Consider the following 12,758-nt stretch of genomic DNA (forward strand, 5'->3'; position numbering starts at 1 on the left):
ACACCATTTAGTGATGTCGAAAATGGTTGACAGGATAATATGAATGTCTTATTTAAAAAGGACTTCTGCCCACACATTTTTGATTTATATATTAATGTATTGTTGCCACATTAATGTGATTTTAACCTATAAACAATGCATATAATGGATTCTGTTCATAAATCAATGAGCGGCTGTATTTAAATCGCATTGTCTTACAGATCAGCTCACAAAAATTTTATTTGCAGTCTGAATCAAGCATGACACCATCTCCAACAAAGACGAGGATACGTATCCCATCATCGAGCCTCGAAGATTTTCCAGCACCAAATCTTCCAAGCAAATGTACTTGGCATTTGAATTCAAAGCCAAAAGATTCAGTCCATTATCATGTTATTCCGTAAGTTTCTTAGCAATTGTAATCTGCAACGTTAATTTCATTCCAAGTATGTTTCGTTTTCCCAAATGAACTTTTGGGAGATGACAATGATAATAATAAGTGTTATGCAAGAATTTAAAGGTTTGACATAATAAAAAAAAAATACATCAGTTATTGAAATATGTCTCACCAATGCAATGATCGGAAACATATATCATTTCACATGACTAGAACGTCTGCTACATCCATGGCGAGGGAGCACTCCAGGCCATTGCCGCTTTCGACACTTTTCAGAGACACCACAATTCACCCCCATTACAGAAGCCCTGCTATCAAAAATGAATTCAAGTGGTCATCATGATCACAACAGTCTTTGATCTCTAAGAGATCAGCAAATGGCAGTAAAATATGGTAGGCTACCAACACAATCATCTCCACAGAACTTGTGAGTTAATGACTGGAGAGTGGTTACAGCATTGGTTTGACCTTCCGTGTTAGGTGCACAAGATACCTTTACCATTACTTAGTTCATACTGCAAAAAACCAAGAAGAGCTAGCAAGGGCAACAACTAGTATTTGAGGGAAATTTCTCGACTTCGTAGGGTCACCAGATCCAATCAGCTTCAAGAGATAACACATGAATTGGCATAACACTGAACCCTTACATAAACACAGTTGAATAATCTTACCTCAGAAATCTGGCAAGAGTATGAATCAACCGTGGTCATTACTACTAAACCATATATGCACCTCGTCCACATACCTCTGCAGAACTTCTAACGAATTGGTACATGTTGAAATGTGTGTGTTGTGAACCTATGTGAAGTTTGTTTCTGTGTAATGCTTGTTGTGTGTGTAGTGCTGCCATCAATTTTTCTAACTATGAGTAAACAGGCCACAGTCACTGAAACACGATCATCAAGACTGACCTTAAAGAAAACACAAAAAAGCAAACATGACTAGATTAAGACTGAAATAAGAATTTCTCTTCAGGGGGCCCATGGGTATGTTACAAATCGATGCCATTGTCAATTTTGTTCGGTTTTAGATAGCTAGATATTTCTATGGGGAAACATTCATCTATGTCTGCTTTATTAATAAATGATCACATTTTCTATACAAACTTTTGCCATTAACAGGGAGAAGAAACCAAAGATTTTTCCAGACATTTTGCATGCTATAGGAAATACGCCATTGATACGCCTGAATCAGATTCCCGCAGAGTATGGTTTGAAGTGTGAAGTTTGTAAGTAATTTTTTTTAGTCTTTTGGGTGGGTGAAATGATTGTTGTACGACAAAAAGGCTTAAAAACTTTTTAGTGTATATCAGTGAGATAAATAATTTAAAAAACATTAAAAATTAGACAAAAAAAATATGAAAGTATACCGTCCTAAAAATATACAGTCAAACTTCTGTATCTCGAAACTGATGGGACAGAAAAAAATTTCAAGATGGAGAGTTTTCGAGAAATAAAGTAAGAAAGGAAAAACATCAAAAATGGCAAAAAATTTGATTGAATATAAACTGAAAAATACTGTACTATTATTATTACTTACTACATACCGATAAAATTTATTGAACGTAACACAATCAATCTTCATTCACACTGCATGCAAATACACTAAAATACATTCAATTTTATATATATATATATATATTCAAGTCAGTTTTATTTGTGTAGTTTGTGTAAAATAGTAATCCATAAGCTCGGATTGATGCATATTCTTTGCTCTTTGAGCTTTTACACTTTCATCTATATCAGCAAACGCTGCCAATATTTTGGGCCCCATCTTCTCAGTTTATTCCAAGAAATGATGCAGCATTTTTACAGCATGCATTTAGCATTCACTGTTACTTATTTATAATTCCTTTGGGGAATCTTCTGTTGTATTTTTGTCACCCGAGTCGGCCATACATGCAGTTCTAATTTTGGTATCGGCCAAACTGTGCTGACAAATTTGTAGTGAACTGTCCATTTCCATAAAATTGGGAGAAGAAATTTCTAGCCCCAAGTGTTTTTTAGTTATGCCCTCATGTTCTGAGATTTTATTTCCAGCATTCTTCTGAGATTCGTTGAAATTTGAGTAATTCACCACATCTGATTCCTTCATCGCTGAGGTGACTGGTTTCAAACCAGTAACTTTCTTGAAACAATTTTCAATTGTCTGTTGGCTGACTTTTTGCCATGCTGAACAAGCCATCCACACATAACATTGATTTACTTTCCCCCCCCCCACCCGGTCAATCATAGCATCTGTCTATATGATCGACAAGACCCAGCAACACAATGAGCTGTAACGAATAATTCAGGGTTTGTACAGTCTTTGAAAATCCTTAAAAGTCCTTGAAAAAAATAATCCCTTATAAGTGGTTGAAAAAAAAACATTTTGTGTGAATTTTTTCCATCAATTTTTGTCCTCCCTCAACTAAATTCCCCTCTGAACCATATTCCACTGGGGAAAAAATGTGTAGAGCAACAATGATGAGTTGCGAGGCAATGTCCAAAACAGGACATATGGTCATGCATGCCTGTGGTATTTCTGTGCTTAAAAAGATGTTGCTTAAACTCTGACAGCACAACAATAAGCTTAAGATATTGCTTCAAAGTATTTTGAACTATTGAATTAATGAATGTCAGTTGCATATAGACAAGGGCTGACCATATTTCCTCGATAAAAATATCTGGAAACTTGCCAATTGCCACCAAAAATGATCCCAAAGGTAACAAAAGTTTGCAATTATCGCTGAAATCGCCAAAAAATTACCAAAGGCAGAAACTGAAGCACCATTGCATTCATTCAATGCAATGGTGCTGCAGTTATTCATTTAAATCTAGTGCTTCAATGAATTCTATGGGGAGGGGGCGAAATGTTAACATGACAAATATGTGAGATGAATACCCATATTCAAGGTCAATTATCATAATATAATTCGTAGGATTGGGAAAATTTTAATATTTAATTTCAGTAAAGAATAAAAATTTTAAGACTTTATTGAAAATGTACAGAAAATAACTATACGGGAATGTCCCAGTACATATGGGTCATATGATCTCCCAAAATATATGACCGCATGCTTCCTATTTTTTTATCGAAGGTAAATTTCAATACTGTTTCAAACATAAAATTATTTTTGCTTAAATGTCATTTGCATACTAAACTACAATGTATTTGGCTTTTTTTTTTTAAGCAAGACCTTTAGACAAAGGTTTCTGACAGCTGGCTGATGCAGAGATGTTTTTTTAGAATGTTCTTTTTTTCCAAAAATATATGCCCCTGCGGGGAATTGAACCCACATCCTTTCACTTCCCAGGTGAACACCCTAGACCATTTGACTGCAGAGGCAATGAATATCTCAATCTTTCCTTGGAGCTCGTGTGCAATGAACGGGACCGTACATGGACGGTCGGACCTAATTCAGACCAAAGCTCACAATTGCTAACAATGCCACCACATGGCAACTTATCTGAGGATGGTGTCACTCTCCACTATCCGTACAAAGGTTTTTAACAGCTGGCAGAGGCAGTTGAATTTTCTCTCAGTCCAAAATATATCTTCGCATCAGCCAGCTGTTAAAATCCTTTGTATGGATAGCGGAGAGTGACATTATCCTCGTAGAAGACCTTTGAGAATATTTCTTATTATTTTCATTAAAAATATTCTCCAGTAACTTATAATAGTAGTCAGAGAGAATATTCTCAATACCCATCTTTTTCCCATAAATAAGACAGAGAATATTGAAAATTGTAGCCCACAATATTAAAGTTTAAAAGCAAGAAAATGAAACCAACATGTCTGAATTGCTCAACTTACAAAGAAATACGAATGATACAAAATTTACACCTATGTAAAATTTGAAGAAAACAATATCTTTTTAGAATGAATGTGATTATATAGGAATAGCTTCCTTTATCAATCAACTTTTGTTTAATTTTTTGTTTTGAACTTATTTCTGAAAGTTTATCTAATTTTACAATAATTTTTTAAGGTTTTAATCTTAAGGTTTTTAAAATATTCATAACCACACTTTTAAAATCTCTCATCATGACCAAGAGAATATTCTGAGAATATTCTTGGACTAAAAGTTGTTAGCTGTGCCAAAATGTAAATTGCTGGATACACAATTTAGGCAAATTCTGCAAGAATCACCCATAAATGTTTTTTTTTTACTCAAATTTATTCTAAAATATCTTAATTGTTGGCTAATTTTTTCAGTGGCCAAGTGTGAGTTTTTCAATGCTGGTGGAAGTGTGAAAGACAGAATCGGTCTTCGAATGATTCAGGATGCTGAAAGAGAAGGAAAAATTAAACCGGGATCTGTTCTTATCGAACCAACATCTGGAAATACCGGTCAGTGGTTTTTTATTTATCAAAAAAAAGTATTCATGATCCACATGTAACTTCGATCATGAAAAACATGTCATGTTTTCTAAATTTACAAATTTGAAAGAATTTGTTTTCTTTTTACAATGAAAATTTTGATTTTCCATAAAGGTATTGGCCTAGCCCTTGCTGCTGCAGTGAAAGGTTATCGCTGCATCATTGTGATGCCAGAGAAAATGAGTGATGAGAAAGTAAACATCCTGAGAGCACTTGGAGCTGAAATCGTCAGAACGCCAACAAGTGCGAGATATGATTCTCCGGAATCGCACATCAGTGTGGCACAGAGACTTTGTGCTGAAATACCAAACAGCATAATCCTTGATCAAGTAAAAACTATTTGTTTTGTCATTTGTGTACTCTGACTGCTAATGAAATGTCATACTAGTTTAATAAATGACCATGTGCTTTTTTTGATTTTATGCTCTCTACGTAATAATCAAAGTAGAAAATTAAGTGTTAAGAAAAGAATTTGGTAACTCTAAGTCAGTACAGGGAATTTCTGTCCAATATTTTCATTTTAAAAAAACATTATTTCTTTGTCTAAAGTAATTGAACAGCTTTGTGAAAGTGCATCAGCGTATTAATATTAAAAAAATACATGCATTTGTCAGTTTATTCATCAACCAGTAATTGTATATTGTTTTTTTTTCCTTTTGCAATTGATGTAAATATCATCAAGACTTATTAATTATATGAGAAGTTAAAAAAATTGCATGGGGATCTGATTTGTTGCGAATGATTTTCATGTATGTGTTACAGTCTATGCTTTTACAAATGTGAATAATCAGTTCATGAAATCAAAAGTTCGTAACAGAAAAGATGTTTACAAATGTTCTAGATCAAAAGTTCAGTTTGTGAAAGCATGTCTGTTAGTAAATCTGAGGTTTGTACAAATCCAGGCATTTTAAGCATGTATCTGATCTTGTTCTTTACAGTATCGTAATCCGGGTAATCCACTAGCTCATTATGACACTACAGCGGAAGAGATACTGAATGCTTGTGATGACAAAATCGATATGATTGTCCTTGGTGCTGGTACTGGCGGTACAGTTACTGGTATTGGGCGAAAGATCAAACAACGATGTCCCACATGCAAGGTGAGTTTTTGTTTCCCATCGCATAACTAATAACTATAGTAGCGCATCGATTATCCGAAACAATTGGGGACTGAGAGGTGTTCAGACAACTGTTTTTTCAGATAACTGATCATCCACGAGAAAATATTGTACCAGTGTCATAGGAGCAATATGAAACAGATATTAAACACAAAACTTTATGTATTTTGTATCACACGTCTTACAAGAACTTACTAGTCTAATTTGACAAGTTCAAAATGGCCATTCAAGTAGGCCTGCAGTTAGGAAAAGACGTTCAAAATTTTCTTTTGCTTCAGAGCTGAGACACATTTTTTGCCGCTGAATCTTGCAAAAGTTTTATAAAGACAGCAATTAAACAGCATCATATTCTTCTTGTTTTTCGAACCACTTCATAGCCATCTCAAGCCAGTGAATTTACCAACTGGAATGCTTTTGGTTAACCAATATTTTGGTTGATCAGTATTTGGATAATCGATACTCTACTATAGTGAAAAATTTAGCCTAAAGAAACAAGAAAAAAAATTATTATCTAACACATGCTTTTATTATTCCAAACCTGCTCATATGAGGTCACATTGGAATTGACTATAGTTTCAACTAAAGAGTTATGCACTGTTTGCACTATCAATGCACTTTTTATATTTAAAGAGTTATGCACCTAAAGTATAAGGTGTTAGATTCTGGAGCAGGTTAGAATTATACTTATCAAAATTGATGGTGATTTGTTCACCACAATTTGTTCATTAAAACTTCTTTGAATCTTATTTTCATTCAATCTTATTCTCAGACTGTTAGATACACACATACTTCACATCTGGCACAACTCACTCAGTAGTAAATTGCCCATAGAGCGATAAACCAGAGTTCAAAAGAAAGCCATTTGTATTTTACCCTCCATCCAAAAAAAAAACCATTTATATGAGTTCTATTCTTTTCTATGTGAAAAGTTGAAGAAATGAAAAAGTCAAAAATATTGTTCTCTTTTCTTAGTGCTAATTTGAAATTTATTTATTATAGTTTTTTTATAAGAATAAAATTCACTTGCTTTATTAGGTTGTCGGAGTAGACCCTTATGGCTCTATCTTAGCAGAACCAGAAATTCTGAATGAAACTGAAACATCTTTCTATGAGGTTGAAGGAATTGGGTACGACTTTGTACCAACAGTGCTTGACAGAACTGTGAGTGTTTTATTTCACAAATTTATTTTCTCCTTGCATTCTTTTTTTCTTCACAAAAGAATTAAAGAAATTTAACTTTATTGTTACGCATTTTCTTCAATCAGCACTTCCGAAAGTAATCCTTTTTTACTTTTGTCAAATTCATTTGATTAAAAAGTGATTCAATAATATATTAAGTTAATATCAAATCTATTTGAAGAATTAAATGACTTAAAATTTTCCAGGGAAGTGCATGCCCTCACACCTTCTTCAGGTGCCACCCCTGGTTTCAATAGCATTGTGTTATTCAGCATTATTCATCTTGATCGAAGGGCAAATTAATCAAATTTTTCCTTTTTTATACATACTTATCTTGTTTAATTCATTATAGGTTGTGGATAAATGGGTTAAATCTGAAGACAAAGAATCCTTTCACTTATCAAGGTTGCTAATGAAAAAGGAAGGCCTTCTTTGCGGTAAGATACTGTATTGCATGATTCTGTTTCATTTGCAAGTATTACAAGTTTTCTATCTCAACTTCACCTTATAGAAAATGCAGTCAGACTTGTTTATAATGACCATGGATAATACAAATTTTTACACACAATGAAGTTTTTCATGTTTCATGAATTGCTTATCTGTGCTATTTTGATTGCTTATAACACAGATTTCTGTTAAGTATGCCTATAAGGAATTTGCAATCAATTTTCAAACATGGAAGTGTCACAAATTTCTTTGTTGATCTTATCTAAATTTTCTTACCTGTAAATTCATCTTTCTGCAACTGATAATGTCTTTCTTTACTTGAAAGATACTCTAGTAGAAGTGTTTCAAGTACTTAAAAATCATATTTTGCCTGTTAAATCTTGTTTTTCTTTGTAGAATACCTCATTTAGAAGAAAGTGTATTGAGGTTATTTATTCCCAAAAACCTAACCTCCAAACTACCTTTTGTGCACATTCGTCAATCTCAAGCTAGACTCGAATGTTGGTTGTGGTGATTTCACCATGTAAATTAATTTTGAGAATGTTGAAGGGCAAAACGCTACTCATTGCTTCAAAAATTGTGCAAAATATGCAATTGGTTGAAAGCTACAAAGTCAAGCAATGACATATTTTTGTTGACGCATTCAGTTGTGAGCGATTTTAACTAATTTTTTTTAATCTGTTTTAAAATGGATTCTTTTAATCATTTTAAGAATGCTCAGATTACTGAACAATATGTATGCTGCATGTAAAATGTTTTATTTTGCTTAAACACATCATTTTTCAAGCTGGTAAAGATATAACAAAGCTCTCATGTAATGAATGGTTTCACTTTTCTGTATATTAATTGACGTCCATATGTCCGGCATCTCCATTTCATGCCGGACATATGGACGTCAATTTATATCTTATTACAGCTTGATTGCCGAGATTGTTATATTCTAGATTGGATAAACTCACTTCCAGATTCTATCACATACAAGACAAAAATTATCTTTGATTATTTATATAAGGACTATTACGATTACGGACTGATTATCTGTGGATGATGCTATATGATCACAATTTGTACGATTATTTATTCCAGATTATTTATTGTATATATGTGTATCATTGTTATTTTCACATAAATTAATAAATTTCCGGATACACCCATCCCCCGGGAAAGCTTCGATATCTCTCTGAGATGGGAAGCGGGGTGTGTCCGGTCCTTCAATGTTCAATGTATATTACACAAGACATTAAAACTACATACTTTCAAGTACAGAAAATTAGAGCTATAGAAGTAGTAAGTTATAGTTAGTTCTATAACTGAAATACATAATTAGCCAGAGTAATATCAATTTCTAAAAGCAGTTTATAAAAGTCATTTAACCCATTAAAGACGACTTTGATTTTTTGAAAGAAAAAACACTGCCTTTAACCACTCCCACCATTTATTAGCAAAGAAAAAAATTAAATTTTCAAATGGCAAATTTACTTACTAACCAGTGTTAATGGGTTAAGTTGGGCTGCATATGTGTTTCTTATTGCCATCTCATTCTTATATACATTGCCACAACTGATACGCAAGTGCTACTAAATGTATAACTATTTTCAGTTTTGTTGAGCAGGTGAAAACATAAATAGGAGTTTGTATTTTCAACGAAAATCTGTCACTTTTCCTACTTTCAAAAAAAGCAAATTCGAATAGCACTGAAAAAGTTGATACAACATAAAGAAACAGTATTAAAAGTAATAGACAAAAAAAATTGAAGTACTATCTCTATTTTGCCCTTTATTAGAAAAAAGTGTCATCTAAGCTCAAAAAATGGTTTCTCTCTTTGGATGAGAATACTGGGATATTCTGGTATCTTTGCATAAAACACAGTAAAGGCGCGGTAGCCCGGTCGATAAGATGCTCACCTAAAGTACCAAAGGATGTTTAGAGGTGTCGCGAGTTCGATACCCATTTCGTCCTTGTCAGAAAACTTTCCTGACACAGGGGTACAACAAAAAACGGCGACTTGACCGCAGCAAAAATTGGTACCGCAAGCAGTCCCCCATCGAGGGGTTAGCGCACCAACCTCTCGATGAGTATGAAAAACAAGCCTGCCTTTCGGAATCGGCAATAAATTGTAGGTCCCGGTCTAATTAGCCCTCGTGTGCAGAAAATGACCGTGGTGCGACAAAAATTATCAATGATAAAACACAGTAAGCCACAAATTCAGCAATGTCCAAGTTGCCAGATACGTTTTACATTTGAGTATAAATATTTGGTCTTGCTAAATAACAAGCAGTATTTCTCAGATTTCCTTGATGAGCCCATATATAATTTTATATGACGTGAATGATATTTCACACAAAGCTCACTAGAGTATTTTTCTCGGCCATTTCTTTCTCATTTGCTGAATGTAATCAAAAAACTATCTTGAAAAGATTATACCAAATTTTTAAAAGTAATATAATTTATTATGAATAGGTTACCTATATTTATCTTAATTTTTAGGTGGTAGCAGTGGCAGCGCAATGTCTGGAGTTGTTCAAGCTGCAAAAGACTTGAAAGAGGGTCAGCGCTGTGTTGTTATATTACCTGATGGTGTGCGAAACTATATGACTAAGTTTCTGGATGATAACTGGCTGAGTGAAAGGGATTTCATCGATATCCATTCCTTAATGTGTGCAAAGCACTGGTAAGTAGCTGAGAATTAAAGGTGTTGAATCATCAAAGAATTTTGATTCTAATAATTTTGTTCAACAGTGCTTGTGAGTTTTCATTCAGTAAAAAATCTTCGAAAATTTCAACAGACAGTAGACTCTTGTTAATCTGGCACATATCAGACCAGGGTGTGCCAGATCAATAGAAGTTAACTGAAAAACCTATTTAAATTTTATAAAATTCTACGCACAGACATGCAGTGGCATGTTTTACTTTTCTATGTTTGGAAAAGACCCGCCTAAAAACATTGATTACTAAATGGGCTGGACTAGTGCACAGCCAAATTATCAAGAGTCTACTGTATATTTGTTTTTTCTATATTTCCGTCTGCCTAAATCTGTGGCTATCAGCCTTTTTTGGCTCATGAAACTTTTAGTATATAATTTCTATAACAGCCTATTGACCTCTTTTCGTTTCCTTTTTTTTTCATTTATCAAATTTGCAGATTTATTTCCTGGAGTGGTTAAGAAGCTCCCAAGGGCTCTCCAGAGCAGCAGTTGAGAACCACTGATATAAATTTTTTATTAATGTCTACAAACCAACAAAAGAATATTTATTTGAATTGTAATAACAAAATCTAATATTCGCTTGAAAGTTGGTTTATTTATAAAGTTGATATTTTTTACTTGTAACTTACAGATTATTCTTAAGTTGAGACACCCATGCTTTGAGGTATGGCTGTAATTAGGAAAAATGCAGTATTTCGTGGTTGAACTGTAATGCTTATATTTTTAAAAAACAATTTTACAGAATTGTGGTGCTTACTCTCATGTATTCTTACGTCACTTTTTGTTTCAAAAAACAATGTTCAAGAAATTGATTATGAGCATAAACTTTAGAGCCTGGATTATATACAAATGCATTTGCATATTTTGCCCTTTTCAAGTATTAATGCATAATAAATGCATAAAATAGAAGAATTTTCTGAATAAGTGCATATTTTTGAAGTGTTATAACTGAAAGTTTAATCACATTTTCACAACTTTGCAAATGAATATTGCTCATTATGTATGCATAACATCTCCCTGCACACTCTGCAAGGAAAAATATATTTTAAATAGTTTAATGAATGTGGTTAGCTGAAGTAGACCGATTCACTCAGCTCTGAAACTTTTTGCCACAACAGGCTGAAACTAAAGGCTGAGTGTTTTATTTGTTTGCCAAGTTTGGTTTTTTTTTTTGTTAAATCTCAAGTGAAAAATTTTCCAATTTTAGCCGCTATTCTTATTGAGCCACTTTTTGTCGCTATTTCTGTTTTGTTACTGGTGTTACTTCATTTCTCTTCAGAGCAAATTTTTTTTTTTTTTTTTTTTTTTTTTTTTGCAAAGAGGTACTGGTCAGTAAAAATTCTTGAATGAAAAACATTAAACTTGTTTTCATAAGAATTTCTTTTGTAAATGGATATGCCTTAAGAAATAGAAAAAATTCATTTTGAAAACATGTTTGCTTTTCTTTTGGGGGTTATTTAATGTGTATTTTCCCAGTTTTTATGTGTTTTGGAATTTTTAGTGACTTTTAATGAATATTTTGCAATATTTTGTGCATATTTGCAGAGCATATTTCACCACAGTTTTAGCTTTTAGTGCATATAATCCAGGCTCCAATTACCATATAATGATTGAAATTGACTAAATTAATTGCAAAATTGTTGTAAGTGGTCACCAACCATTTTCTACAAGTATCTGCTTGTAGAATATACAAACTAATAAAGGGGATTTTTTTTTAATTAATTTTTTTTGGGGGGGGGAGAGAAGATATAGCACATGGGTAAACTTATTTTTGAAGTTATTTTTTTAGACTACAGTTATACTGTGGATAGACCAAGAAATACAGTAATAATGGAATATTGTAGAACTATTATAATTGTAGAACGAAGGTTGTGGCAGCGCACCAGGGCATTGCGTCATACAGTTTGGGAACCTCTGTCATGCATCAAGTTACTGAGATGAGAAAATATTTAAGATTTCTTTCTTTCTCAGGTGGTGGGATCTGAAAGTCAGCTCTTTGAATTTGCAAGCACCATTGACTATTTTGCCTCATATATCATGCCAGGATGCAATAGACATCATGAACAGGGAAGGGTTTGACCAGCTTCCAGTTGTGGATGATAGTGGGTGAGTACTGTGTATCAGTCTTTGTCTTAATGAATGTTTGCATTCTTTGAAATTCTATCTTCATAAAGGGATGGTCTACAATTATCTGTGTCTCGAAAGACTGTCAACTAAAATTTTTGCTGAGAAATGTTTTGAAGTTCCATAATCTATTGATGAGTTTGAGCTGTTCTTATGCAGTAGAAAACTGATTTTTGTTGGAATACAGTATTCACTATCACATCATTGTGTTTGAAAATGACAGTTTGAATTCCCCTATATGTCCCAAAATACATTTCAAGCAAAAGTTATCGAGTGAGGTGCTAAGGAGAGAAAAAATGACTGATTAATATTCATCATGCATCGCATTGTCTATTTTTTCATAAACTTTTAGGAATGCAGTATGATCTGTTGTAGTTTTGCTGCTATTAATGTGAAAGTAGAGCAGAAAATTTTAAGTTTAGTTTGCCAACTATGTGACCTAAAGGT

General features: G+C 33.3%; 1 protein-coding gene across 5 annotated transcripts in view; it reads left to right on the top strand.

Moving 5' to 3' along the window:
* Cbs (Cystathionine beta-synthase) overlaps positions 1–12,758 on the top strand; it is a 73,996-nt gene that overhangs the window by 56,283 nt on the left and 4,955 nt on the right. For 4 of the 5 annotated variants that reach the window (XM_089243139.1, XM_089243136.1, XM_089243134.1 and 1 more), the window contains exons 2-10: positions 228–379; positions 1,498–1,604; positions 4,574–4,708; positions 4,853–5,067; positions 5,677–5,838; positions 6,892–7,017; positions 7,388–7,472; positions 9,970–10,153; positions 12,159–12,293. In XM_089243139.1, coding sequence (XP_089099265.1) covers positions 240–379; positions 1,498–1,604; positions 4,574–4,708; positions 4,853–5,067; positions 5,677–5,838; positions 6,892–7,017; positions 7,388–7,472; positions 9,970–10,153; positions 12,159–12,293 — 1,289 coding nt within the window. In that variant the 5' untranslated portion in view covers positions 228–239. Of the gene's footprint in view, positions 1–227; positions 380–1,497; positions 1,605–4,573; positions 4,709–4,852; positions 5,068–5,676; positions 5,839–6,891; positions 7,018–7,387; positions 7,473–9,969; positions 10,154–12,158; positions 12,298–12,758 lie in introns of those variants that run through there. The other variant, XM_089243138.1, reaches the window with a different exon arrangement.

This window comes from Pholcus phalangioides, unplaced genomic scaffold (assembly GCF_987345545.1).
Source record: "Pholcus phalangioides strain wild (caught in Gottingen) unplaced genomic scaffold, Ppha-v1.0 ptg000015l_1, whole genome shotgun sequence".
In the NCBI taxonomy this organism is placed as follows: Eukaryota; Metazoa; Arthropoda; class Arachnida; order Araneae; family Pholcidae; genus Pholcus; species Pholcus phalangioides.